Below are 26,010 nucleotides of genomic sequence, written 5' to 3'. Positions count from 1 at the left end.
CTCATCCCCCATCTCTTTTCTTTCAGGAAGTTCCAGTTTCCCTTTTTAATTTTCTATTTAAAGTGAGCCTGTGTCAGCTTTGCTAAACAGCGGCCGCTGTGGCCTGAAGCCACAATTATGGGATAATAGTAAATTCTCAAATGTAGTGCAACAGTAGTAGAAGTAGAGAGGAGTCGTGCAGATGGTAACTTGACCGATTACACTTGCACAGCAGTGTCTATCTAAAGTTTAGCCATTAGCCACCATCAGCTACTGGTCATATCAAACCCAGTCAGGCTGCAGCAGCAAAAACCACCAAGCATGTTTGTGGCTATGGATTCAGCGTTTACTTTGTATGAGGACGGTCAAATGTTTACCTGCTGGATGTGGATGTGTCCTTTAAAACGAACACACACACATCAGCGGATTTTTCATTAATTGTAAATGAAAGACCAAGGCCGTAAGTGACTCTTACTTTTTAGTTACCATTTTTAGTACCAACTTTCCCCCTAAATTGTAGATAAAACAAACAATAACAAAAAGATGAGAACCTCTGCAATGTGAGCTGTTCCACAGCTGGTCTGGTGAGACAATGACCTACATTCCTCACACCACACAGGACAAGCACGCCCTGCTGGATGTGACACCCAAGGCAGTGGACACCCTAAACTACACCCAGTGGTACCCTATCGTCATCTTCTTCAACCCAGACAGCAAGCACGGGATCAAGACCATGAGACAGAGGATCATCCCCAACTCCAACCGCAGCGCCCGCAAACTCTACGAGCAGTCGGTCAAACTGAGGAAGACCTGCTCTCATTTATTCACTGGTACAATCAACACACATACAGAGACTCATCAGGCGTAATGCACGGTATTACAGCTGCAACTGCATATTTGCTCTTATTTGAGTGCGTTTGCTGAGGTTGGATGCTTTTCTCATCCAGCCACCATTGATCTGAACTCAGCCAACGATGCCTGGTACGGCAGCGTCAAAGACTCCATCAGAGAGCAGCAGATGCAGGCTGTCTGGGTTTCTGACGGCAAGGTAAACACACACACAAACGTGTGTGTATAACGCAACACAGTTCAACAACACCACAAACAATCCTCCACAATGTTCAGAAAGTTGTACCAACACCTCTCTAAAGCTGTTTCAACGCAAACACATTAGTACCTTCATGAAGGGAACATTTATTGTAGGACTGTTAGACCGCATTAGTTTTAGTTATGTGTACCTAATAAACTGGCAACTGAGTGTATACCATAGTTTGCTGTTATTGATCTGTAGTGGACTAACTGCCCCTCTATCTTCCTGTCATCGTCATAGCAGCCACTTGTGTGTGCGCTCTGAGCATGCTCACTGTGTGTCTACCTACTTCCTACCAGTAGTGCTCTACAGCTCGGCTCTGTTTGTCTTTCTTTCTTCTCTCTTGTTCTTGTGCTATCCGTCTGTCCATCCTTCCTGCCTGTACACCCAAGATCCACCATGTGTCTCTTCTAGCTGGAGGGAGTAGAGAGTGATCTGGACTGCCAGGACGTGGAGCGTCTGTCCTTCCTGTCCGCCGACTACCTCAGCATGGACAGCCGGCTGACCTCCGACCTGGACGACACTGCCGACGAGGGCGGGACCTACACCGACAATGAGCCGGATGTGGAGACGATGCACATTTCCGCCATCAGCCGCTCGTCTGAACCTGTGACAGCTGAGGAGGTCGGAGTCAAACACACACACACACACACGTACACACATACAAAAACACACAAACAAACAAGCTTCCATGCAGGCACTTGTACCTCACTTTGGTTTAGGTTTCAATATTCTTCAAACAAGCTAGTTTGTATGAAGTGTCATCTAACCACATCCACATACACTGTTGATACGTGTTGTAAATACTCACACTCACAGGGTGAAAACCCTGCTATTATAGATCGGGTGAGACACAATAAATACAACATACACTGGGATTAATGCCGCACACTTTCACTTTTTCCTCCAAGACATTCAGAATACATACAGAATGTAAAGGCGCAGCGCAGTGGAAGATATGAAGAGATAGCTTCTCATTTGTTTTAATAAAAGGCAGGCGCGGACAGAAAAGTCTGAAGCCTCAGTTAAAAAGACCTGAAAGCTGGAGCAGTTGAACAGAAACCAGTTTTCTGGGAGTCTGAATCTTGCCTCTCCTTGTTTATCTTTGACCATGGCAACAGTTAGCAAACCTGTTTCAGATCCTTGGAGACGTGTGGATGGTTTAGAACGTCACCTTCATTCTTCACTTCTTTATAAACCAACAGTTGTATCTCTTAAAATGAATTCTTGAACACACAGAGGACTTCAGTGCAAATATGTGAGAACTGGACTGATGTAATCCACCTTGTTGGTCTTAGTGAAAAGTTGTGAATCTGTCTGACACACTTTTTAGGTTGATGTAATTTTCTCTATAGTTGATAAATATATCAAATATTATATATATATATACTTGCTGTCAAGGCCTCAGGACTCTGGAACCGAGCACATCTTCACTGTGTTGGCTAAGTGTTAAGTGCTATATGATCATGTCAGACACACGCTCTCATAAACGCACAGCCTGAGACACACACTTCAATTCTCCAGGCTTTCCTCCCTCCACTCTCAGGATGGTGCTGCCATCTGCAGTGCAGACAGGGAATTACATCTCTAAGCCTGCCATGACAGGAAACTATAATTGGCTTTTGCTCAGCGCTTGTTTTGTTAACTAAAAAATTAGGTAACACAGGTTTTAAAGGCTGTATCTACAGTGTACGGTATTTACTTCCTTAATACATCAGGAGAGCTGCATCAGAGGCACACACCATAGATGCTGTCGAAACAACACATTTCAAAAGCCTCACTTTTAAACCTTTCTGTGTCTTTGTGTCAAGTCAGGGCTTGAGTACTCTGGGACAAATGCTTGAAAATATCTTCCTAAATCTTTTTATTGAATTTTACTATTTACCCTACCCTATGTGCCTCTCCTTTATATCAACCCCACACTTTCACCGGGCTGACCAAACATAGAAAAACTGCATGAAATAAGCATGTAAAACAAAAAAGTTACAAAATAACAATAGCAGAACAAATAATAATTTAGAATTATTAGAATTGATCATCATCAAAAGACAAACAGATGAAAAGAAAGAAGGAGGATGGCACTATAATAAAAAAACAAAACAAAAAAACAAATGCTTGAAAATATAACTTGTCATTTTCATGATTATTTCTGAGATCAGGCTGCTGCCAAACGAACCAAAGTCAGTTTGTGAAAGTGCATCTTATCAGACTGAATGAAGGGATCAGCAAGTCTTTGACATGAACATGAGGAACACCAACCCCTGTCATGGTGCTGCCAACTGACCTGTCCTGTGTACTGTATGGATCTGTACAATGTTTGTTTGTGTGTGTGTGTGTGTGTAGATCTTGCGCAGGTATAGTCCAGACATCAGGAGTCGCATGAGGAAAATCAGCAGCCGGGAAGTCCTCAACAGGTGCAGCCCTCCACCTGTCTTCTTACCAGACAATAAGGTGAGAGAGACATACAGTAGAGCGACAGTCCACTCCACCTTCCTCTCTGTTGGAAATTATTTTACATTACTGCTCTTATGTTGCTCTGTGTCTGCTGGATTTGTGAGCAGCCATTTTGCATATTTGCTGACACATTTGCCATATCAGCTTTATAAGATGATAATGTGTCATATAGGTAACCCTCCCCAAATGGCCAAAAAAATCAACTTAATTAAATTAATTAAGTAAAAGTCAAATTGGACAGCATGTACACAGAAAGGGATGTTCAGCTCCTGAACAGGAACTGGTTGGTTAAGACGTAAATGTAAATGCTGTATTACACCATGTGCTGTTTGTGGTTTGAGGTGGTTTCTAATGGCTGCCTTGTGGTGTGGTGTGGTCTAACAAAGTAGGTAAGACTCAAGCATCCTCAACTCTTCACCGCATATCAAAAGCAAATGTATTGCTATATAGTCAAGAAGATGACAATATGTTTTAGTAGCAAACGGTAAGTATGACAGCCTACAGTAACTCTGACCACAGCGGCAGCTCTTTGCCTTGGGAGCTGCCCTTCTCTGAGGAACAGCCTGATATGGAGCAACCAGTCCCTCTGCTGTTCAGCAGCTCGTTGGACCAGATGGGTACCCAGAATTCCCCTCAGTTTATGGATGTTAATGTTCAGGTTTTCATTCCAACAAAACACCACAGCAGCTGATGTACATGATTAGTCTTCATGTCTATTCAAAGTAAAAGTTGTTGAGGAGCTGCTGTTTGGAAAATTATTCAGGTGCAATAAAAAGACAAATATCACTGCAGGACACAAAGGAGAAAGGTCTGCACACTGCAAGGCTCCAAATGAATCTTCCTCAGCTCTGAGGAGGATCTTGTAGGTCGAATATATACTTTACTCCTTTGTGCCTTTCATCTCTCATAGCCGGTTTTAAGTGTAGCTTTAAAGTCTGAACTACAGTGTTGTTTGACACATTTGTTTTTTGATGAATAGGTATTTTGATGTACTGAGACTTTATACACCAGTCAGTTCTGAACCCAAACTACCACTAAAACGGACAAACTTGCCTTAAAGGTCATACATACATACTGGTGAATGTTATATTCCATTTCTGCCATATTCTGCCTGGGCCACCATCTAAAGCTCAAACTGGACTAGACCGAGCCTATGTTCCACGGGGGGTAAGGGTCTCCAGTTTGGAGGCTGAGGAACCTGGGAGTGACACCGGGAGACAAACTGTCATCCTTGGAAAACATGACAGCAGTCACCCACCCCCATCAGTTTCTCCTTTACAACATCAGGAGGAGTCACCTCTTCCTCTGTGAGCAGACAGCACAGGTGTTGATTTGAGGCACTCGTCATCTTCTGCCTGGATCCTGCTAATCCAGAACGCTGCTGCCCACCTGGTATTCAACTTTCCCAACTGTTCCCACATCACTCCTCTTGTCTACTCACTGCATTGGCTCCCTGTTACTGGTCGCATCCAGTTCAAAACTCTGGTGCTGGCCCACAGGGCAGTGAAGGAAGCTGCTCCTTGCTACCTCCAAGCCATGGTTAATCCCTGCGCCCCAGCTCAAAACCGGTGCTCCTCTGCCTCTGGACGTTCAGTTGTCCCATCACTCAGAAGACCCTGTGATCGCTCATCTCTCTCAGACTCTGTTCTGCTCTGAATTACAAACCGAAAAACTGAAGGACCGGACCCTGTATCATGGGAGTTTCTGCTTGGTGTTGAACAGCTGGACACCAGCAATGTTTGCTGATAGTTGTTTGAAAGCTAGAAAGGTTTGTGTTACATGGTTGTGCTTATTGTAGAAGTATCTGTTCTGGTTCTAATGTTCCTCTCCTTGGTCAGGTGAAACTGTCTCTGAGGGAAGATCCAGTCCTCATATCAGGCTCCACGAACCCACACCATCACCACCGTCAACACCACCCTCCACCCCCTAGCTCCAGCCGAAGTTACGATTCCCCCTCCAGCAGCAGTCCCGCCAGCAGCAACAACGACCCTCCACCACCCATCTCCCGTTCAGCTGCCTCTTCCGGCCCACTGCCTCCGCCTCCGGCTCATCATTTCAACTCCTGCGGCAAACTGCGGCCCCTGGGAGCGCCCCAACCTCCCCCGGTGCCCAAACCCAGCAGCTTTGGGAGCACGGCAGAGGTTGCAGTTCACTCTCCTCTGGCTCTGTCAAGTGCCACCGTGGCGGCCTGTAGGCTGCAGCAGGAGGCAGCAGAGGACAGCCCTGTGGAGGATCCGTCCATGAGGTCCTTCCTGGGGAAGATCAAGGCCTTCGAGAAGATGGATCACTTCGCCCGAGCCCAAAGGATACTGGAAGTGCAGGAGGCGCACAATGCCAGGGTGTGTATAGCTCATTGGTGCATTCACAATATCCAATATCTGGAGGGATGAGTTCTGGAGTGCACTGTTATATAATTAAAGGTGTGGTATATTATTCGAGATTTAACTAGAAGAGTAAAAGAGTACTTCACTACAGACCCCTGAAGACCCAGAGGAAGATGTAATTGATACAACCTTTTAATATTCCAGCATAATACAGTAGCTTCCACACCTCTACCTTTTTTAAGCTTGTAAGCCCTAACCAACACTGCAGTTTATCTGATTCGTCACAGCTCCCTCTGGACTAACAAAAGTTTTGGATTTGTAGTGAGCAAAAGGAAGTTGTTTTCTAACCAGAAGCTGCATGTTAATTTGGATAACAGTCATAAGAGACATTAATCAGGTAATCTGTGTTTTCAGTTGGAAATTTCTCAGAAGCACCCAGACATCTATGCTGTTCCCCTGAAGACGGCCAAGCTGGATCACAGTCGCCCACAGCCTATCGGGTAGGCTCACTACTGCCATACGGCTCTGCTGTGAGTGTGCTTGTCAATGTGTTTGTGTCTCTGCAGTGTTTGCTATCCTCCCAGTTTGCAAGATTTCCCTGATAGTGCAGCCTGTGAGGCTGGTATTGTGATGAAGTGAGAATTACATCACCAAGTGCAAGATGAAGACACTTTTCAGAGACAGAATTTGCATATCTGGAAAAGCCTTGTGTGTGAAGGCAATTTGAATACAGGACTGGAATGGCCGGCTCCACCACTAACAGTAAAAGTATTGTAGTAATTATAGAATGTAAATAATATTGATTGAAAAAAAATGTAGCACACTAATAGTAGTATCAAAAATAGTGTCTAATTTCCTTACAGTCTGAAGGATTATAGCTTTAGATTTTAGATTTATGTAGCAGATTCAAGGCTTATATTCAATATGTGTGCAATATATTGTGAAATTTGTGCTGCTGAGTACATAAAATAGGTAGCAGTTTACTCGTCATGAGGATGACTACACAAACCTGTGAAAACACTACAATGTCTTCTGTGGCTCTTGGGGAGTCTTGTCGGCCTGATTAAGTAAGTGGGGTCGTCAGGGTTATCTCAGTTATGGCTTGAAAACTGCACATTTACTGCAGAAAGTCTGCTCAAAAATTTAGCCAGCGAAACACAAGCTAGTCTGGAAGTGGGGCAGGACTCAGTGCACCTTGTATTTTCTGTGTCCTTCCAGCTCCAGCTCCTGTCCTGAACCCCAGAATCTTGGATCCTCCAGGGAGGGAGGTCCCTTCTACCCCAGCGAAGAGGAGGCACAGGAAGAGGCAGTGCCAGGATACTTCACTGCAAACTCCTACCAGTACCAGGACACTGAACTGTAGGGCCAGCACACAGCAGCTGTGTCGGCCCTCAGCCTCCTGGACATACATGTACACACGCACTGCACATGCAGTATATTTACACACTTGCCATTCCATCACGTCCTGCACAACAAATAAGCTGCTGACTTTGAACTGACTCTTGCTTCTTAAAGTTTAAGGGGGGACAACTGCCTTTTTTTTGCTTCAAGGAAGTTAAAGCAATCTGTACTATCCATTTGGATAGGACCACACTGTCTTCACTTTACTTTTTATGTTGTATTTGATTGTTTCTTTCTTACGTAACACTTTTAACGGTCAAAACTGAGTGACTAGGAACTACTTATTTTCTTGCCTATGCAACTCTTCAGTTTGTGCACACCAACTGAAACCTATTGCCACGAGTTTTGCCCTCACAAAAACCTCAACAAACCCACAATGCGCTTTATCACGTCTATCCCCGGCTTTTTTTAAGCTCCTATTATTGCCAGCTACGATCAACAAAAGTTACATATATATTATTACATATATATAATATATATATATCTAAAGTAAAGTGTTTATACTCTGTCTTTGCATTCCTTCGTATATGACAATGCCTGTGTATACATACAGTATATATCTATATATATTCTATCTAGTAACTCTGGAATTTGTTACAATTTTTTGAAGTGCCTTTTACTTTCTTAGTCCCATGAGGTTTGGGTTGTCTTTCCTCCGCCCCTCAGCCGCCCAGCTGTACTAAAACCTCTGCTGCTGTCAAGCTTAAAGGGAAACCAGGGAACCAGTGACACCAAAACCTTAATGCTGTCCCCACACACACTGTACTGTATGTTGTCACCTGCAGTGACAAAACATGGCCACAAAACTACAGTACACACCTTGCACCTCCAGTCCCGTCTGCCATGTGTAAGAAAGAGCAAACACTGTCTGATCTCAAGCATTCGATCAAGAACAACACGAGTGTAACACCGGTTTGAAATTAGAAATTGAGATACTCAGACATGGTCAAAGCTATAAAGGCCCGGTCACTCCAGCAGAAAAACAGCCAAAAGGTGAGGCACAATCAGTGGACAAGTAAATCTGAGCAAGTCTTCCATGTCAAATTCAGTTTTGGTGAACTGTAACCTGGGCAACTAACCAGTGGTGAGCTGTCTTGACAGTGACTCTGAAGGGAAGAAGAGCCAGAGAGTTTAAAGAAAGGAAGCTATCATAGCGTGTTAGCTTTTTTACACTTTTATATGACCTTCTCTCTCAGAGTATAGACTACTCCATGAAAGAGCTATGAAAAGCTATGAGACAAGAGATGATAAACATGTTTCCTGAATAGACTTTGTAAAACTATTGTCCCGTTAGCAACCATGTTCACTAGCTTGCTAAACTGAATAAGCTAGTTAGCCACTGGCTAGCATGTTAGTGATGCCACTAAAGTTGGACGCTTTCAATTAAAGGGAAGTTCTGGTTTTGTACAACTTTGAACTTTCATAGTTTTTGCCATCATTTCTAAATGTTACTGTAATTAACATTAGTATTAGTCGTAAAATTGTATTTAACCAAATCACCGATATCTCTGAATGCAGCAAAGTTGCTAAAACAGTCCAATCACTGAGCTTAAATGGCTCGCTAAAGTCAGTTAGCTCGCCGGCTACAGTAGTTTGCCAAGTAGTGCTGTGAGTAGCTTGTCACTACATCACCAAGCTTCTAGCACAACATGTTTTATTAGGACGTCCAGTGAATTTTGCTGTGCCACTTCCTGGTGTGACTGGGCCTTAAGATGATTTTTTTTTTTTTTTTTTTTTTTTTTGGCCATCTTTGGTGCTCAGCATTCGTTGCTGTATTGTTTTTGCACTGTACCTCCCAGTCAGACATGATTTGCAAGTCTTACTGAATGGCCAGTAGAGTGATGTCTTTGCCTTGGAATGCTTTGTTCATTACGTTTCTGCAGGTGGCGCCCTCTTCTGTCTGTTTAGCCATGGTGGCTATCACTGCCTATGCTAACAACCCTGTTAAATGAAACGGTGGGTAATATTCTATATTTTTCTTATTGTCAACAAATCCAATACAAACCAACAATGAATTAATCCTTCTAACGAATATTATGTGTGTATTCAAAGCCTGCTGTATCATTTTCCTCTGTGCCATAAAGCTCAAATGTTGTCAAAAAAAAAACTATTAAAGACACATGAAATATTTGCTAGAACACCAAATGTGTATTAATCCACTGCTGAAAATAATCCCTAACAAATCCACCATTTCCACCTGGTTGAGTAATGTTTGATAAGAACTGAAGTGTCCATCTGTTTTAGGAAATTACTGCACCTTTTAAAAAAAAATGAAGCTATGCGTTTGAGCCATTTTTCACATTTTTATGTCCTCAAAAGAAACTACTCAGAATCACAGACTCAGACTCACACATTGTTGGTTTTGGTCTTTGTGTGGAGTTTATGGATAATAAGAAGAATATAGAAGAACACCACCCTTATCTTTTCAAAGCTGTGTCCCATTTCAGGACAGCTTCATATGAAGGCTCAGTGAAGCACAATCTGTCCTCTGAAGGTATGGCCGGATGATCTCGCAAGGCGGCCTCAGAGCGTTGTGCCTAGACTTCAACACAGAACCGCTCTTCAAGATCTCAAGATCAATAAAGCAGGATTCACCTGAAGGCCTTTATCATGTCACTTGATAATGTGGTGCATATTCCTAAACAAGTTCACAGTAAGCTTTGGCCTCTTGGGAAGTAGCCCTCTTAGCTAGGCTGGTAATCCAGCTTTGTCTGACGAACCGCGTTTGTGGACTGTGTCCTTCCAAGAGGGAAGGCTCTGAATTGAGACACAACTTCTTTTATTATTCTGCACCAGCTTTAGACATTAAACACAGGACTTCCTGTACGCTAGCAGACATTTCCCCACAGAAACCTACCAGACATGGAGAACAGCAAAAGTAAAATCTTCAATGTACAAATTTCTACACCCGGAAGGAAACCTGTGCTAGATGAGTCCCAGCTTTGAGTGGGAGTGTGTGTTCCGCCATGGTCTTGCTGTCTGTGGTGGAGACACTCAGCTGTCTTTGCTTTGGGCTCCAACATCAATGTGAATGAATGGTGTCCCACATGTTCCACATATGCTTGATTGTATATCTCAGTTCACTCTTTACCTCCACACATGAGTTGCAAAGTGCTTACTGTCAGAATCCAAGTGCTAATGAGTGACGTCCTCCACATGGACTGGCATTGGACTCATGGAGTATACTGTACTTTGTCATGGCAGAGGATTATATTACAAATGAAAGGGGGAGAATGAGAAGAGTGACTGGACTGTGTCTGTTGAGTTTTTCCATGTTTTCACCTTAAAAACACCAAATAAAACAAAAAGTCTTAACCACGTGTGGTGTATGTACCGTGATCATTTCGGCAAGCCGGGATTTCATACCTCCTCAATGGATTCATCAAGTCGTTCAACTCAAGCCTCATATTGACTTCAGCTGAACTTCGAACTTCAGGATGCCAGGACTGTGGATTCTGACGTTTCTTACAGAAAGTCAGCCTATGAAGGCACTGTGTCATAGTCAGGATGAAAACGAATGATTACAGCAAAGATAAATCCTTCAATGTGCATATGGAAGGTCATATTCCATAAAATGGGCTTTAAAACAGCCAACCCCACCCTTTAATCCTCTGTTCTTGTCCTTTCTCAGTGTCCTTGAAAGCCTGGTATATCCACTTAGATCTACTCATTGTCTGTCCAATCAGTTGACAGTTGTTCCCTCTATGCTTTGTGGCTCAGAACAGGTTCACCTGGTTTGGACGTCAGAATGCAGTGGACAGTGGAGAAAGCAGTCGACTGAAACTAGCTGGACAGGGCATATGGGTGTCTGAGGTAGAGATAGCTGATGTCTTAAATATTCCTCCAGTCCACCCTTCTCACCACCTTTTTGGCAACTGGTGGGATTCCACAATTTATTTTGACTAAGCTGCAGGATTAACCATGGATATTTTGTTAAATATAGGTGCTTAGACAGTGAATTCAGCTAAATAAAAGAATCAAAAATCAAGTTTCCTTTTCCACATGCTGGACAATTTCATGGCAGATCCCCTTCTTGATCTTGTGTCTGTCCAAATGAACCTGCCTGATGAGGAAACAACTGGTCTGGACACACATCTAAAGTTCCTAATTATCTTAACTGACTCCATCAAAATGAAATAAGACAGACAAAAAAAAAAGAAAAACTGCTTCCTTCTCCTGTACTAAAAACATCCTGCCTGGGTCCAGACCTTTGAATTCACCGACTCCACCGAGCTGACTGACTTGCCTGTCATCACAAGATGGAACATCTAAAAAAAGCAGACAATCCAATGAGCACTGCAGGAGACCAACGGCTAGCCAGTCAACGTTTGGCACATTGTGAAACGTAAAATACGCCAAAGGAGACCCCGAGCTGTTGAGCAGCTGAAATCGTACGTCGAGCAGGACTGGAAAAACATTCCACTGTCAAGATGACAGCGACAGTGTTGTTAAAAGAAGAGGTGATGCAGCAGAGGGGTAAACATGACCCTGGCCCAACCTTTTTGCTGCTGGCTTCAGATTCTAAATGAGGATATCATTTTCAAAAACAATGAAATTGATCAGTTTCAGCATTTGATATGTTGTCTTTGTGCTATTTTCAGTTCAATATGAGGTTTCAATGTGTTGCAAATTGTCACATTCTGATTTTTATAAGTACATTTTAATAACTTGCCCATCCAGAGGAGAAATACACGTCTTTGTACTGTTTTTTTTCTGTGTGGCATTTTCCTGGGTGGTGGCGAGCCTTGAGGCCCACTAGTCTCATTACTTTCCCTCAGTTACATCTATTTATTTAATTTCTCTCTCTTTATCTTGCTTTATCTTTCCACTCTCAACTCAGATGACTGAGGACATTCATTCTTTCAAGGAAACCAATCAGATTTTGCCATGACCTCTTTGAGCCAATCATCTCGCTGCTGTCAAACCTTTAAACTGATCCTTCTGCTGCTGCTCTCAGCTGTCATTTCAGTGTCATATTGACCCAGGGGTCGGCAACCTTTACCACTCAAAGAGCCATTTGGACCCGTTTCCCACAGTAAAGAAAACATTGGGAGCCACAAAACCCCTTTGACATTTAAAATGAAAAAACACTGCATAAAACTTTTTTTGCCTTTATGCTATGTATAAACAAACTCTGATGTGTTGCATTGATGAAATCAATGAACGACTGCAGAGAAGATGAAATGACATTTCTTCATGCAACAAAAACATTTTGAACTCAGAATCAAATACATTGGGTTAAAGGTTATCTCAAGTAAAATTCTCAGTGTCTATTTGAGTCCTTCTTGTATTTATGAAAAACACTCTCCACCGGCAGCAAACCAAAAATACCGTCCACTCTCTGCGTGCCGTCAGTCTTTTACTGGCGCGTCAGCTGTCAACCTGAATAATAAAAGGACTATTTCACTGAACAATGAAGAAAATATGAATATCTGCTAAATAAGAGGCAATTAAAATATTAATCAAACGTGGTTATTGTGATTTCTGCTCCTGAACCTCAGCGCAGAGCGTCTGCACATCAGCGCTGTGCGCCGTCACCTGCATCTTTACGCAGGATAAGCTGTCTTCTGTGAGCACTCGCGGTGTTTGTTTCAAAACGAACAAACCAAACTAGACTAAAAATAAAATACATTTTAAATAAATGCTCATTAATTATTTTCAGGAGTCGCATCAGAGGGATGAAAGAGCCGCATGCGGCTCTGGAGCCGCGGGTTGTCGACCCCTGGTTTAATCAAACGGAATCTAAATTCCATGTTTCTTTGTGGGATTGAAGAAACGAATATCATTGACGTTGTAAATAAGTTCAAGAATAAAACATCAACTGATGTAAACCTTATTGATATGTGTACACATAGAAAGATCATCCATAGCACTGTAAAACCTCTAACGTATATATGCAAGCTTTCCTTCCAGACAGGCATCTTCCCACAGGACATGAAACGAGCCAAAGTAGTACCCATCTTTAAAAATGGTGACAGACACAGTATGAACAACTACAGGCCAGTAGCTTTACTGCCACAACTTTAGAAAAGCTCTTTATAAAATAATTAGATAACTTTATTGAAAAATATAATATTTTAAACGAACAACAATATTGATTCAGAAAGAACAGAACAACTACATATGCAGTGATGACGATGGCTGAAGAAATAGCTGATGCAATTGACAACGATCTTCATTCAGTAGGTATCTTCATAGACTTAAGTAAAACTTTTAATACTATTGATCATAACTATTTACTGGAAAAAATAGAACACTATAGATTTAGAGGGACAGTTCATGCCTGGCTGAAAAGCAGACAGCAATATGTTCAAATAAATCAAACAATGTCCAAATTTAAACCGGGCACCAGCGGATTGCCTCAGGGCTCCATCATTGGCCCCAAATTGTTTATTCTTTTTATAAATTACATTTGTCATGTTTCGAACAAGTTAAAATGTATCATGTTTGCTGATGACACAAATTTGAACTCCTAAGGGGAAAATTTTCAAGAACTTCTGCAAGAACTTGGAGTTTTCAAAACTTGGTTTTGTCATGACCCGTGCCTTGCACGCCGGTTTTTGTTCTCTTGTTGATCTTTTGCCTTATTCAGTTTGTAAGTGTTCATTGTAGTGTTTTCTTAGTTCATGTTCGTTTCTCTGTTCAAGTCTGTGTATTCCTAATATCTTAGTCTATAGTCATGCCACGTTTTATGTAAGAGTTTTTGTATTGTCTTGCCTCATCGTGTTTGTGTTTTGTAAAGTTTCCCATTGGGTGTTGTCTTTGCCTGGTTTTTGTTACTTCCTGTTTTATTTTGAAGGTTCTTGTTATGTGTCTTTGGTTTACTTTACTTCCTGTGTTTTCCCTCCTGTGTAATTGTCTGATGTGTTTCACCTGTGTGCCATTAGTGCTCCTCCCTAGTGTATTTAAGTCCGTGTCTTCCCCTTCGTCCTTGTCGGGTCGTTGTCTGCGTTACCTTGTCTTGTCCCCTTGCTGTCTACCACAGCCACAGCCACAGCCACAGTCATTGTCCTAGCCATAGCGCCCATTGTGAGTGTTTGTCGTGTGATTTCTTTGTCATGTCCGTGTCGCGTTCCAAGTAAGTTTGCTTCTAGTCTTGTCATTCTAACAGTCTATGTGTGTTTACTTTGTTCATGTCCAAATGTCCGTTTCACAAAGCAGGTTCAACAAACTCTGAGAGATAGGAAACTGAGTTTTCGATTCCACAATAGCAGATTTGAGTTAGTTTGATTTGAGGAGTCACCATGACAACGGGGAAGCGGAAGGCTGCGTACTTCACGCAACTGGAAATTAGACATTTTAATGCGCTCATACAGCGAATATGAACACGTTTTTAGACGGAAGTCCAACACCGCTGCAGCTGCGAAGGAGAGGGAGACGGCGTGGGAGAACATTGCTGCTCGGGTCAATGCGTGAGTATAAATGTGGTCCTTTGAAATCACAATAATATTACAGGGCAAAACTGCTTGAATGGTTGCCTATTAATTTATTTTATTTAGGTGCAATCCCGCGGGGGAGAGGCGCACTTGGCAGCAGCTTAAAATGAAATAAAACATTGTTCAAACAGGTAAGACCTCTGCATGATCTCATGGAGGTAGCTACCTCATTTTGATCATGTTTTACATTGTAAAGTAAATATTAAGTGGGTCCCTTTCATTGTAAAATTGGTTATATTGTGTTCATATAATTTTTTGTTAACGAATGAAATAAAATTTAAAAATGAAAACAAGTGTTCTCATCTATATCATGTTATGTTAAATAAGCCTATATTTAAACTAACACAGACTTTTACTCAGCTAACAGAAAGAGGCAGATGCACGAAGAACGGGTGGTGGCCCACTTCCGACAACTGTCTGGAAAAGCAAGAACATCGTGGTCTGATAACGATCTCCCGACGAATATTTAATTCTCTGCGCAGTATGGCTGCACCTTCATCCACGGGATCATGATCAAAAGACGTTAACATGCCATGTTAACGAAAAAAGTCACCACCTACTGTGCCTAATGGACTTCCCACTGACTGATATTTTTAATGTTTTTTTTTTTTTATAACAGACGGCAGAACTATGCCAAAACTCGTCTGCTGAATGAATGAGGAAATGAAATACGGTGTGGTTGAAAGGGCGGAGACACAGAAACTCGAGGATCCTTGAGTAAAACCTGGTCCCGACCAGGTTAGGTTCACTCAGTTTAACTTACCCCTGTCTGTGAAACAGACTTGAGTTACCCCTCTTTCTCTGGTTTGACTTACCTTCCTATGTGAAACAGAAAACTCAGTTTCCCTCATTTCAGGGTTAACATACTCAGAGTTTTCAGTAAACCTGCTTTGTGAAACGGACCTCTAGCCGTGATTTATGTGATTGTATCGTCTTGTTCTAGTCTTAGTTCATGTTCATGTCTTTTATGTAGTGTTCCCCGCCCTTAGTATTGTCTGTTATTCCCTAACTGTTTCAGTTTCCCATGCCATAGTCCTGTCGTGCGTGTTATTTGTTTGTACGTGCATAACTTAGTTTCTGTTTTCTTGTCAGTTTTGTAGCTTGCCGATTTGTTTACCTCGATAAAGAGTGATTTTATGTTTGAGTACTTTTATTTCTTTTTTTCCCCGTTTTTAGGAGTGAACTTTGAGTTTTTTCTTATCTAGTTCTGTCAGTTGCGTTTTCATAGCTTTTGTGTTCGCCTCCTTCGGGAGCGTTTTCCGTTTATTTTATTCCTAGTCGTGTCTGTCTATAGTCCTCCCACAGTTAATGTAATTAAGTTTCTAGTCATGTCGTAGTCCCGCCAGGTTTTGTTAGTGAGTTCTTGTGCTGTCCCTGTCTCATCCATGCCTCATTGTGTTTTGAGTTAGTGTGTTTCTATTGCTCAGTTTTTCCCTGTGTTGCCTCGTATGTATAGCCCTTGTCCCTAGAGTGTTAATTATAGTTTCCTTAGTTGTACATTTTCGTTGTCTCAATAAACGTATTAATTTGATTCTAGCGCATCCCTTGGTTTATCTGTGTCCATGTCCTTCCGTGTCATGAGTGGTTTTCCTTGTCTTTGATCATGTCCATGCCACGTTTTATGTGTTAGTCCCCACTCCCTGACAGGTTTGATGTCAACAAATTATCTGTTAATATAAAAACTACATTTATGATATTTGAAAGCCAATCTGAAAGTAATATTAAATTAAAAATCTCTAACATTGAAATAGGAAGGGTTTGGGAGACCAAATTTCTCAGGGTTGTGACTGATCACAAACTAAACTGGAAAAAACATGTTAAGAATGTAAAAGGGAAAATCTCAAAATCAATTGCAATCATGTGCAAAACCAGAGACACGCTAAATCACAAAAGTTTCAACTTATGGCTGGGTCTTCACCTGTTCTGTCCTGCCATAGCTCTCTGACACAACAGATCTCACTGTCATTTGGTGGAAGGCGGCATAACGCAGCAGATTTCCTCTGTATGGTGAACTTCCAGTGCAAATTCTACTTGCATGCTAGTGATAGCACTAGCAAAGGGATTTTTTTCCCCCTTATGACTATGAGAGGGCCCATCATGGGAGGTAAGCTTTGGGTTTTGTGTGTGTGTGTCAGGCTGTGTCAGTGGCATCTGGTGTTTGACGGCCTCCATCAGCTTCTGCGTAGGAAGGAGGAGCAGCCGTGGAAGTTTGGCCATGGGCTATCTTATCTTTTTGTTCAGGTCTCTGGAGGAGTCAAGGTCTTAACTGGAGTTTCATGTATTGGACAGAGGACAGAGATTGGATGGAGAATTTAACTTCTCCTAGAAAACATTGGCAGTCTGTTAAAAACTTTTCTGCCTTTTTTACTGCTTTTCCTGCCTTCCATTTCTGCATTCTCCCAGCCTCTTGTAGCAGTGTTGTGATCTGCTCTAGAGTTCCTGTAGCCTGCTTCATGAAAGTATTAAATTCACTCAGTTTTGGTGGAGCGCTTTCACCAAACATCCCTTTTTCCTGCATTTCCCTCCTCCAATCTACAAAACTTTCTAATCCCTTCTTTGCCTCATCTTTTTTCAACTTTCTTCTGCCATCTTATTGTTTCAGCTAACACCGACCCCACAGAGCCGGATTTGCAATCCTTCCACTCATCCAAAATTTTCTGAAACATTTTTAACACTATTACACGTGTTATTCAGAGAAGGTGAATGGCACAGTGCCCAAGTGAGGACCCAATCAAGAAGCTTCTACAGACTGAAATATCTCAACATCCAGAAGATGGATTGCCAATAACATCTGACTTTCATGGTGACAGATATGATTAAATATGAGGTCTTTTTAAGTGTCTATGAATGTAGCTGTCAACTACTGAAACTTCTCTTGTGAAGTATCTGTAACTGAATGCTGGTGCATAAACAGATAATGAATGGCATCAAAACACAGCTGTGTGTTCATAGAAAATACTGCACATCAATAAGAACATATAATTATATTATAATGTGTTATACACACTTGTATTATTTATTATGATAGCTGAAGTCAATGATGATGATTATAATAGTTCAGCATTTTTGGTTAAAGAACAATGATATTGTATCATCCTGTGCCTTAACCAGCCATGTTTTATGAATTATTTACACCAGATATCTTGACTTGTACTTGAAATGATCAGCCTGTGAAGCCCCCGCTCACTGCACCATGTAATGAATAATAGTAAAGGTCACAGTCTGCTTTATTACAATGTTTATTACCAGACAAAACAGACTTTTTATATATTAGTATGTGCCTCACTGGCACGTGCCGAGAGCAGCAGTCAGTGCAGCTGACAGTAACTCGCCTCTCGTGAAAACCAGGGATTCCCACAAGAGCAAAGGCGTGAGCAGATGTCACCTTATTTTGATGGACACACTTCCAGAGATGTGTAGTGCTGAGGACAATCTCAAGACCACTGACGTGGAGGAGTTGTCCCTTTGTAAGGAAGAGCACACCTCCAAAAGCCAATACCCATGTGCTGACACTGCGTTTGATCCCTGCTGTCTTCTGATGCAGGAAAGAGGATGGGATGTTCCTAGAGATGCATTTTCTGCTGCTGAACTGTACACCTTATTGAGATCTGAAGTCCTGCTTAATGTCTGAGGGTGGACAATTCTCTCTGCACTAAGGAGGATCATTGGTGTAGTCTTCAAGGGCTTATTTTTATTGCAGTGATGGTATCATGGTGAAATTGGCATCTATAACAATGGACTACATGTGCTGCAGCATTAAAGACTGTATTATCCTCACTTAATTTCTCACCAAATTAATCAGGCGTTGGATTCGCTCGAGCATTAACCTGTTCAACCAAAACTGTACCTTAGAAAATATCTGAACTCACTGCATATTATTTGTAGTATTGGCTTGCAGGTAATCAACTTAATGAACAGTTAAATCGACCATGCACAAATGAAATTGAAACACTTTTTAAATATCAAATGATGAACATGTCTTGGTCCATTTGTAATGAAAACTGCACAGATGAGTGATTTCCTTTTTGTAAGTAAACTCAGATTTGTTTTTTCTCTACCTTCTTGTGGGATGTCTTGTGTCTCACCCTGTAATAAATTGAGACAAATTACATCACCTTATTAATAGACCATCTGAGGGGTAGTCAAACAAGCATAGCCAACCTGCCACGTGCTACATATACTGTGTCTGTGGTGCTTTTATGAAATAAACTGGTATGAAATTACAAAAAAAAAAAAAACATTTCCGAACAACACATTTGCACAGTTGCGGCATGACTATGGAAGGCCTGTGTGCACCCTGAAGAAGTGCAACCACAAAAGGCTTTTTTAAGGCACTAAACAAACATGCAGCAATTCAATGAAGCTGAGTGAATGTGTGGAGACACAAGTTTTGCATAACTGTGAACATACTTAGAAATCTAAAACTGAACTTGCATTTACAGAAAAATGTATATGTACAATCACAAATATTGATTGGCCTGTATAACCCCCCCAGGAATTTAACATGAAATAGTAAGGTGTAATTATATTATAATACTCCAAAATTTTTAAACTCTAAAAGTGAAAAAATAGCATGAATTTAAAAAAAAAAGTCTGCAACCACGTGATCCTGGAATAGCCCCGCCCACAAATGTTTGTCGTCATCAAGACGTCAGAGTTCAAGCGCGTTGATCTATGATTGAACCTGCCCCCAACACAGAATTAATGACTTGAATCAGCTACACACACAAGCGCGTTTTATTGAGTGTTCTACTACGATCTTCGCACACAATTACAGACTGCAACAGACAAATACAGTCCACTAGAGACCAGTACAGTCCGCTACAGACAGTCCAATGGCTTACCGACGCAACCCCAGAAACCCTAACCCAAGAAACAGGGATCACTTTGTTGGCCCTGTTTCTCAGGGCAATCCGATCCATCCCGGAGAATTTCTCCGTCTGCACTCTGCTCTTGAGCAGAGTCGCCACCAGAACAACTTTCTGAGAGTCCAGTTGAACCGCGCCTGGTTTGAAAGGGATCAGCTCCTGAATGCGAAGCGCAGACACGTCTACACTGTGTCCAACTTGGAAGAGGAAATACGTAGACTGAAAAACAGCAGTGAGAGCAGCGCATCAGGTGAATCTGACGTCTCCCCCAAAGAGACGAGCGTGGAGTCCCAGGTGGAAAACATCCAGCACCTGGAGAACAGCGAGATGGCAGAGACTCAGAAGAGACTGCAGATGCAGGTGAAGCAGCTGGAGCAGCAGCTGCAGGAGAGGGACGCCCAGATCCTGGACCTCACAGAGGAGAAAGAGCATCTCTCTGAAATGCTCGCAGCGGCCACAGATGGCGCTGAAGTTCTCAAGACCAACTTCACAAAGGAGCTGGCCGAGAGGGAACAGAGCTGGGAGACCAGACTCAGACAGCTGGAGGCCAGAAACAAACAGCTGGCTGACAACGCACAGCGCTGGCAGACCATCGTCCAACAGGTGGAGGAACTGGAAGAGCTCTGCCAGAAAAGGAAGGAGACAGAGATAACAACGGAAAGTTGTAAGACTGGACAGGAAAAGGAAGAGAAAGAGCAGATGAAGGAAAGGAAGAAAAAAGAAAAAGAGGAGAGGAGAGAAAGGGAAAAGAAAGACAAAGAAGAAAAGGAGGAAAGGAAAAAGAAAGAAAAGGAAGAAAAGGAGGAAAGGAAAAAGAAGGAAAAAGAAGAAAAGGAGGAAAGGAAAAAGAAGGAAAAAGAAGAAAAGGAGGAAAGGAAAAAGAAAGAAAAAGAGGAGAGGAAGGAGAGGACAAAGAAAGAAAAAGAGGAGAAGGAGGAAAGGAAAAAGAAAGAAAAAGAGGAGAGGAACGAAAGGAAAAAGAAAGAAAAAGAGGAGAAGGAGAAGAAAGCTGCCGGTTGCTCAACCACAATTCCCTCTCCCCCCTCCCTTCCTCCCACCCGCATGTTCGGACCTCACTTATATTTTGACGTCAGATCCACGGACACCCCTTTCCCGTCCTCCCGTCCCCGCCGCTCCATTCCACGCCCCTAAACTCCACCATCACCCCTACCTCCTTCCCCCCTTCCTCCCACCCCCCCATCCGTCTGTCCTCTAAATTTCCGGACAGCAGGATGGTTTACAATTTGGCATCAATTGCCAAACAAATAAAAAATCAATCAAATACAAATCAATCAAAATCATATTAAAATCAATCATTAAAAATCAAATAAAAATCAATGAATTCGATTAAAAGGCACGTGTCTGCGTCTGTGAATAAAGATATACGATAGAAAAACAACTGTAAGACATTATGGTGGTCAAAAGAAGAAGTGCTGCTGTCTGTCATCAAATACTGAAACGACACTAAAATCCTGTTTGAACACGATGAACTTCAGCTCATTAAATATGTTTCCAAACGCTCAGTAACAGCAGCTGCTTCTGTACTGGTCAGTGGTGGAATGGAACTAAGAGCATTTACTCAAGTACCGATGTGACGTACAAGTTTGAGATACTTGTGCACTGTAAAAACTGTCACTGGGTTTAACTATTACTATTTAGTAAATAAATAAAGGTAAACTATACGCACTAAACATACAGTGCTGTTATTAAACACTGTTCCCTCTTTGTGGTCAGAAAGGAGAGACGATAAGATGTTCATGGAACAAATATAAAATGAAGGACTGACAAACTTTGTGTCTTCATTTGTGTCTCCTTATGGATGAAATTTAATAACTCTGGTGATCCCTTAACTTTTGTTGTACTGTCATATATCTGACAGATATGATTAAATATGAGGTCTTTTTAAGTGTATATGAATGTAGCTGTCAATAACTTAAACTTCTCTTGTGAAATATCTGTAACTGAATGCTGGTGCATAAACAGATAATGAATAGCATCAAAACACAGCTGTGTGTTCATAGAAAATACTGTACATCAATAAGAACATATAATTATATTAAAATATGTTATACACACTTGTATTATTTATTATGATCATTGAAGTCAATTATGATGATTATAATAGTCTCAGACGTGTTGTGATGACGCTCCGTCCTGCTGCAGGTATTTGAACGGCCTCTGGCAGCAGAAAGAAGTCTGTTCTGCGTTTATGTCCCTCAGAAGTGAAAAATGAGGCGAGTGGGTGTAGAGAGCAGGGGCAGCCACTGGGGGGCGACACATACTGACAGGCTTCCACCCGAGAGGCGCTTTTACACCGACATACTCCACTGTCAAGTTTCAATGATTTATTAATCACATTTCACTCAGGTTTGTCTCAGCTTTGCAACACGATTAGCTGCCTTTTGTCAGTAAGCTAACGCCATACTGCCACTCAATTAGACGGGACAAAATAAAGAGCAGAGAGGGATACATTATTAATGCGGGGAAAACGACCATAATACGTTAACTTTAGAAATTATTAACCTGCTGCCTGACTAGCCTGACTGTCTTTCAGATGCCACTGAGTTGTTTAAATGCAGTTTTGTCCAAACTAAGATCATCACTCCCTCTAAATACATCCAGAGTTTGACGAGGCTGTCCTCCATCCGATGCATTTTTCTCATTCCACAAATTGAAAAGAATTCTGATTTCTGGTTTGAAGCCTTGGCTGAATGAATTTACATTTGAAAAAAACGAGGTTAGTGTTGAATAGCCTGTGTATCATTTTCTAGCTCTATGGCTCAATTCACACAGTCGTGGGGTCGAAGAGGCCATAGGCATATAAACGCAGACGCCTCATGAAGCGGATTGGCCCGTTGCAGCGATACGTCAGCGTGTCCGCCATATTGGATGAGGCAGATCTGCCCGTAAACTAATGCAAGGAAATGGACCGAACTTTATATATAAGTCGTCTACATTTCTGGCTGATCTCCTCAGACATAGATGATAAGGTGGAGTCCGTGCTAATATACCTACAGTTCTTACAGATCATCAGGCCGTCACAATTAAGGTTACTATGGCAGCAATGAGATACAACTCTAATTGCGACCATTGGAAATTAAATAAAACATTATTACAAAATAAGCAATTTAAAAATGAAGCCCTAAAAATAATTGAGAAATACTGGAGGCAAGCAAACTCATTAAACAGTTTTGGGGAATCTTGGGAATGAATTAAATATGACATTAGAAAGATAGCTATTGAATCTGGAAAAAAAAATTGCCACATCAAGTAGAGAAAGAAAACATCAGATAATTACAACATGAACTAGACAATTTTGACAGTGGCACGAGGGGGCTGCTGGTGTTATCTATACCACTGTTTCTCAAGCCTGGTCCTGGAGTACCACTGCCCTGCATGTTTTAGATGTACACCTGATTCAAATGAATAGCTCGTTATCAGGCCTGAGCAGAGCCCAGTAACGAGCTGAGCATTTGAATCAGGTTTGTTGGAGCACGGAAACATGCAGGGCAGTGGTACTCTGAAACACTGATCTATACTAAACAATCAGTAGTCACAATTTCAGTTAAAGATATCTCTCCCTTGTTTTAACTTGTTAAAACATAATTGAAGGTCACTTCAAGGGACAATATGTATTGTCCCTCTATAGCTCAAAGAGTTATAGTGGCTCGTGCATTGCCTCGTGCCACTAATAAGCAATTTAAAAATGAAGCCCTAAAAATAATTGAGAAATACTGGAGGCAAGCAAACTCATTAAACAGTTTTGGGGAATCTTGGGAATGAATGAAATATGACATTAGAAAGATAGCTATTGCATCTGGGGGAAAAAATTGCCACAGCAAGTAGAGAAAGAGAACATCAGATAATTACAACATGAATAAAACTATCAGAGAAATTTAGTCTGTCTGGAGAAGAACTAAAAGAATTGTCAGCTTTACAATTAGACAGAATGTATGAGCAAAAGGCCAGAGGAGCCTTTGTCAGGTCTTGAAGGACATGGCTAATTGACCCAACCCTCCTACACCCCCTTCACTTCCAGTTTTCATCACAACCAGCACTAGTGGGTCCTTCCACTGAGCTCATAAGAAGTCCAGCTCCACATCATGTCCATCCGGACTCTCAGGCAGTGCTGTCTACTGCCCCCTGCTGCATGGAGCTATTAGAAACACCACCATCACACCGCCTCAGGCATCATCATGTGATAGTCATGTTCATGTCATCATGTTTGATACTTTAGTCACGTGACAGCACCTGAGCCTAGAAGGCAGATAAGTAAAATCTAAAAGAGATGCAAATGCACAGAGAAGCATGTATGAGTCGCTTCAAGCAGCAAGGGGCTGCAGGATGCTGTGTAACAAGACAAGGTGCAGGCAGGTTGTCAGCAGAGATTTAGTGGTGGCAGGTAAATGGTTAGTATGAGGCTGTCAGGACACAGCCAGGTCAACGCTGTCATCACATGAGCTTCAACAGCAACACACATTACTGAGGATTTATCACTGCTGTTACAGTCCAGGAACGATGTCTGAAGGTTACACATGATTCATGCCCACATAGCTGCAGTACATCAACATGGTGGATCCTTGGAACCTTAAATTCTCAATGGTCAATAGGAAAGGTGTGTTTTCCAACCGGTATACAAAATGCTTCATTGTGGAGCTGCAATGAAATGCAGAGCTTTCAATCTGCTTCACTACTTCTTGGGCCAACTCAGGCATCAACCAAAATGCCCTCCTTTAAACTAGATGCACATTTTCATTCAGCTCTACAATGTATCTGTTCAACCCAAGCAGTGGAAATACAGTATGTGTAAGTAATTCATGTGCCTAAAACGAACCAAACATTAACCACAGAGTTGGCAGATCATGAAACGCTCATATGAATCATCTTTTGTTGATCATATGCATTTTGGAGGACACTGACTCCAAGTACTTTGGAGAACTTGTGGACTAGAAATGTTTATGTCTTACTTTAGGTTGTCTGTGGAACAAACAACAGCTCTGTGTCATTAGAAAACAGCCGGTGTTGGTGGGGGTGTGTTGCTACAGGTGGGGTTAAGGTTAGGGCTGGGGTTAGGCTGATAGTGGCTGTGTTTATGGTTAGGGTAAGTCTCCAGGAAATCAATAACAGAGTAGAAGAACTAAACAGAGAGATTAAGTCGTGATGATGTAGCTGTTGTTTTCACCTTGTGACAGAGAGAGAGTAGGTGAGTGTGTGTCATCATGACAAATTGTGGACCTGGAGGCGTCTACTCTAGCGGAAACTACTATGTCTGTCTGTCTGATTGTCTGTTTCTGTTTTTTGTTAACATGATAGCAGCACGACCATTCAAAATGCTGTCAGGAACTATACGGGCCTGCAGCTGAGATCAAAATGAAGACAGAGTTTGAAAATGAGTGTGGCCAAACCCATGACTACTGAGTACTCATGTAATAATGTAATAATAACAACTGCAGCATGTTGACAGGTGTCATGGCTGCGACCGTGTTACACTCGCTCCCTCTGTGTGTTTTCCGGTAGTGTTTTCTTGCTGAGCTGCGACAGAGGGATGGTAATTCAAAAAGGGAACTGTGTACTAAAAACTTGAACTTTGGAGTGAAAGTTTATCACCATGTGAGAAGCTGTAACAGGCTACAGATCAGGAAGTCTGTATTGAAGGCTTAGCTGATGCAAAGGCACTGCACAGCAGTTTATCCTCCTGTCAGATACAATTTTACAATTTTGCAGAGTAATCACAAAAACAATCATTTTCTCCTCTGTCTTTGTGCTGAATGAGCACAATTCTACATTACACACAACATTAGGTATTGTACCTGGTACATGTGTAACAGGGTATAGATGTTAAATTATTCCACTTGCTGTGATTTGTTTTTTATTTATTTTATTGTTATTGGCTCAATAGCGCTCCCCTCTGGAGCTATAGTGTGCCACCGGATCGGTGTAGCACTGTCAGTTCCCAAGAGGCGTGCTTGAGGTAGGTTGTCGTGCACAGCACAGAAAATAAATATTTATTGGTATGATGAACCCTTGTCTATTTTCTAAATGTATATGCAGTATGAACTACTTGGATGTAGAGTGTGTGAGGGATATTTAATACTACTCCATTAAGGATGTTACCGAGGAGTTAGGGTTTGACATACTCTGTATGCTAGCTATCCAGTAGCATTAGCGTAAATGAATGTGCTGCTCCTGTTATAGTGTGCTGTGCACGAGACGCAAGAGCCCACTGACCAGACTGTTCTCATGTTTACCAGGTACATATTCTGTATAATTGCAATGTTCTAATTTTGTATTACTGTATAAAATACAGTAATACCAAGAGGCGTGCTTGAGTGTGCTGTGCACGAGACGCAAGAGCCCGCTGACTGGATGGGTGGTCGGATAATAAACTGCATGAAAAAAGACACTTCAGCTTCTCGACTTCTTTAAAAAATAATACACAACGCAGAGTCGAGTGAGTT

At 41.9% G+C, this 26,010-nt stretch overlaps 1 protein-coding gene across 3 annotated transcripts in view; it reads left to right on the top strand.

Moving 5' to 3' along the window:
- The window catches only part of LOC121607097 (tight junction protein ZO-2-like), a 77,950-nt gene extending 67,382 nt beyond the window's left edge, over positions 1 to 10,568 (top strand). For 2 of the 3 annotated variants that reach the window (XM_041937772.1, XM_041937771.1), the window contains exons 17-23: positions 599 to 809; positions 927 to 1,027; positions 1,484 to 1,693; positions 3,413 to 3,520; positions 5,362 to 5,862; positions 6,262 to 6,347; positions 7,066 to 10,568. In XM_041937772.1, the coding sequence (XP_041793706.1) occupies positions 599 to 809; positions 927 to 1,027; positions 1,484 to 1,693; positions 3,413 to 3,520; positions 5,362 to 5,862; positions 6,262 to 6,347; positions 7,066 to 7,210 (1,362 nt within the window). In that variant the 3' untranslated portion in view covers positions 7,211 to 10,568. Of the gene's footprint in view, positions 1 to 598; positions 810 to 926; positions 1,028 to 1,483; positions 1,694 to 3,412; positions 3,521 to 5,361; positions 5,863 to 6,261; positions 6,378 to 7,065 lie in introns of all 3 variants that reach the window. The other variant, XM_041937773.1, reaches the window with a different exon arrangement.
- The last annotated feature ends 15,442 nt before the right edge of the window (positions 10,569 to 26,010 follow it).

Source organism: Chelmon rostratus, chromosome 5, assembly GCF_017976325.1.
Source record: "Chelmon rostratus isolate fCheRos1 chromosome 5, fCheRos1.pri, whole genome shotgun sequence".
NCBI lineage: Eukaryota > Metazoa > Chordata > Actinopteri > Chaetodontiformes > Chaetodontidae > Chelmon > Chelmon rostratus.
The sequence above is the reverse complement of the archived record's forward strand: the minus strand, read 5'-3'. Positions and strand labels throughout refer to the sequence as shown.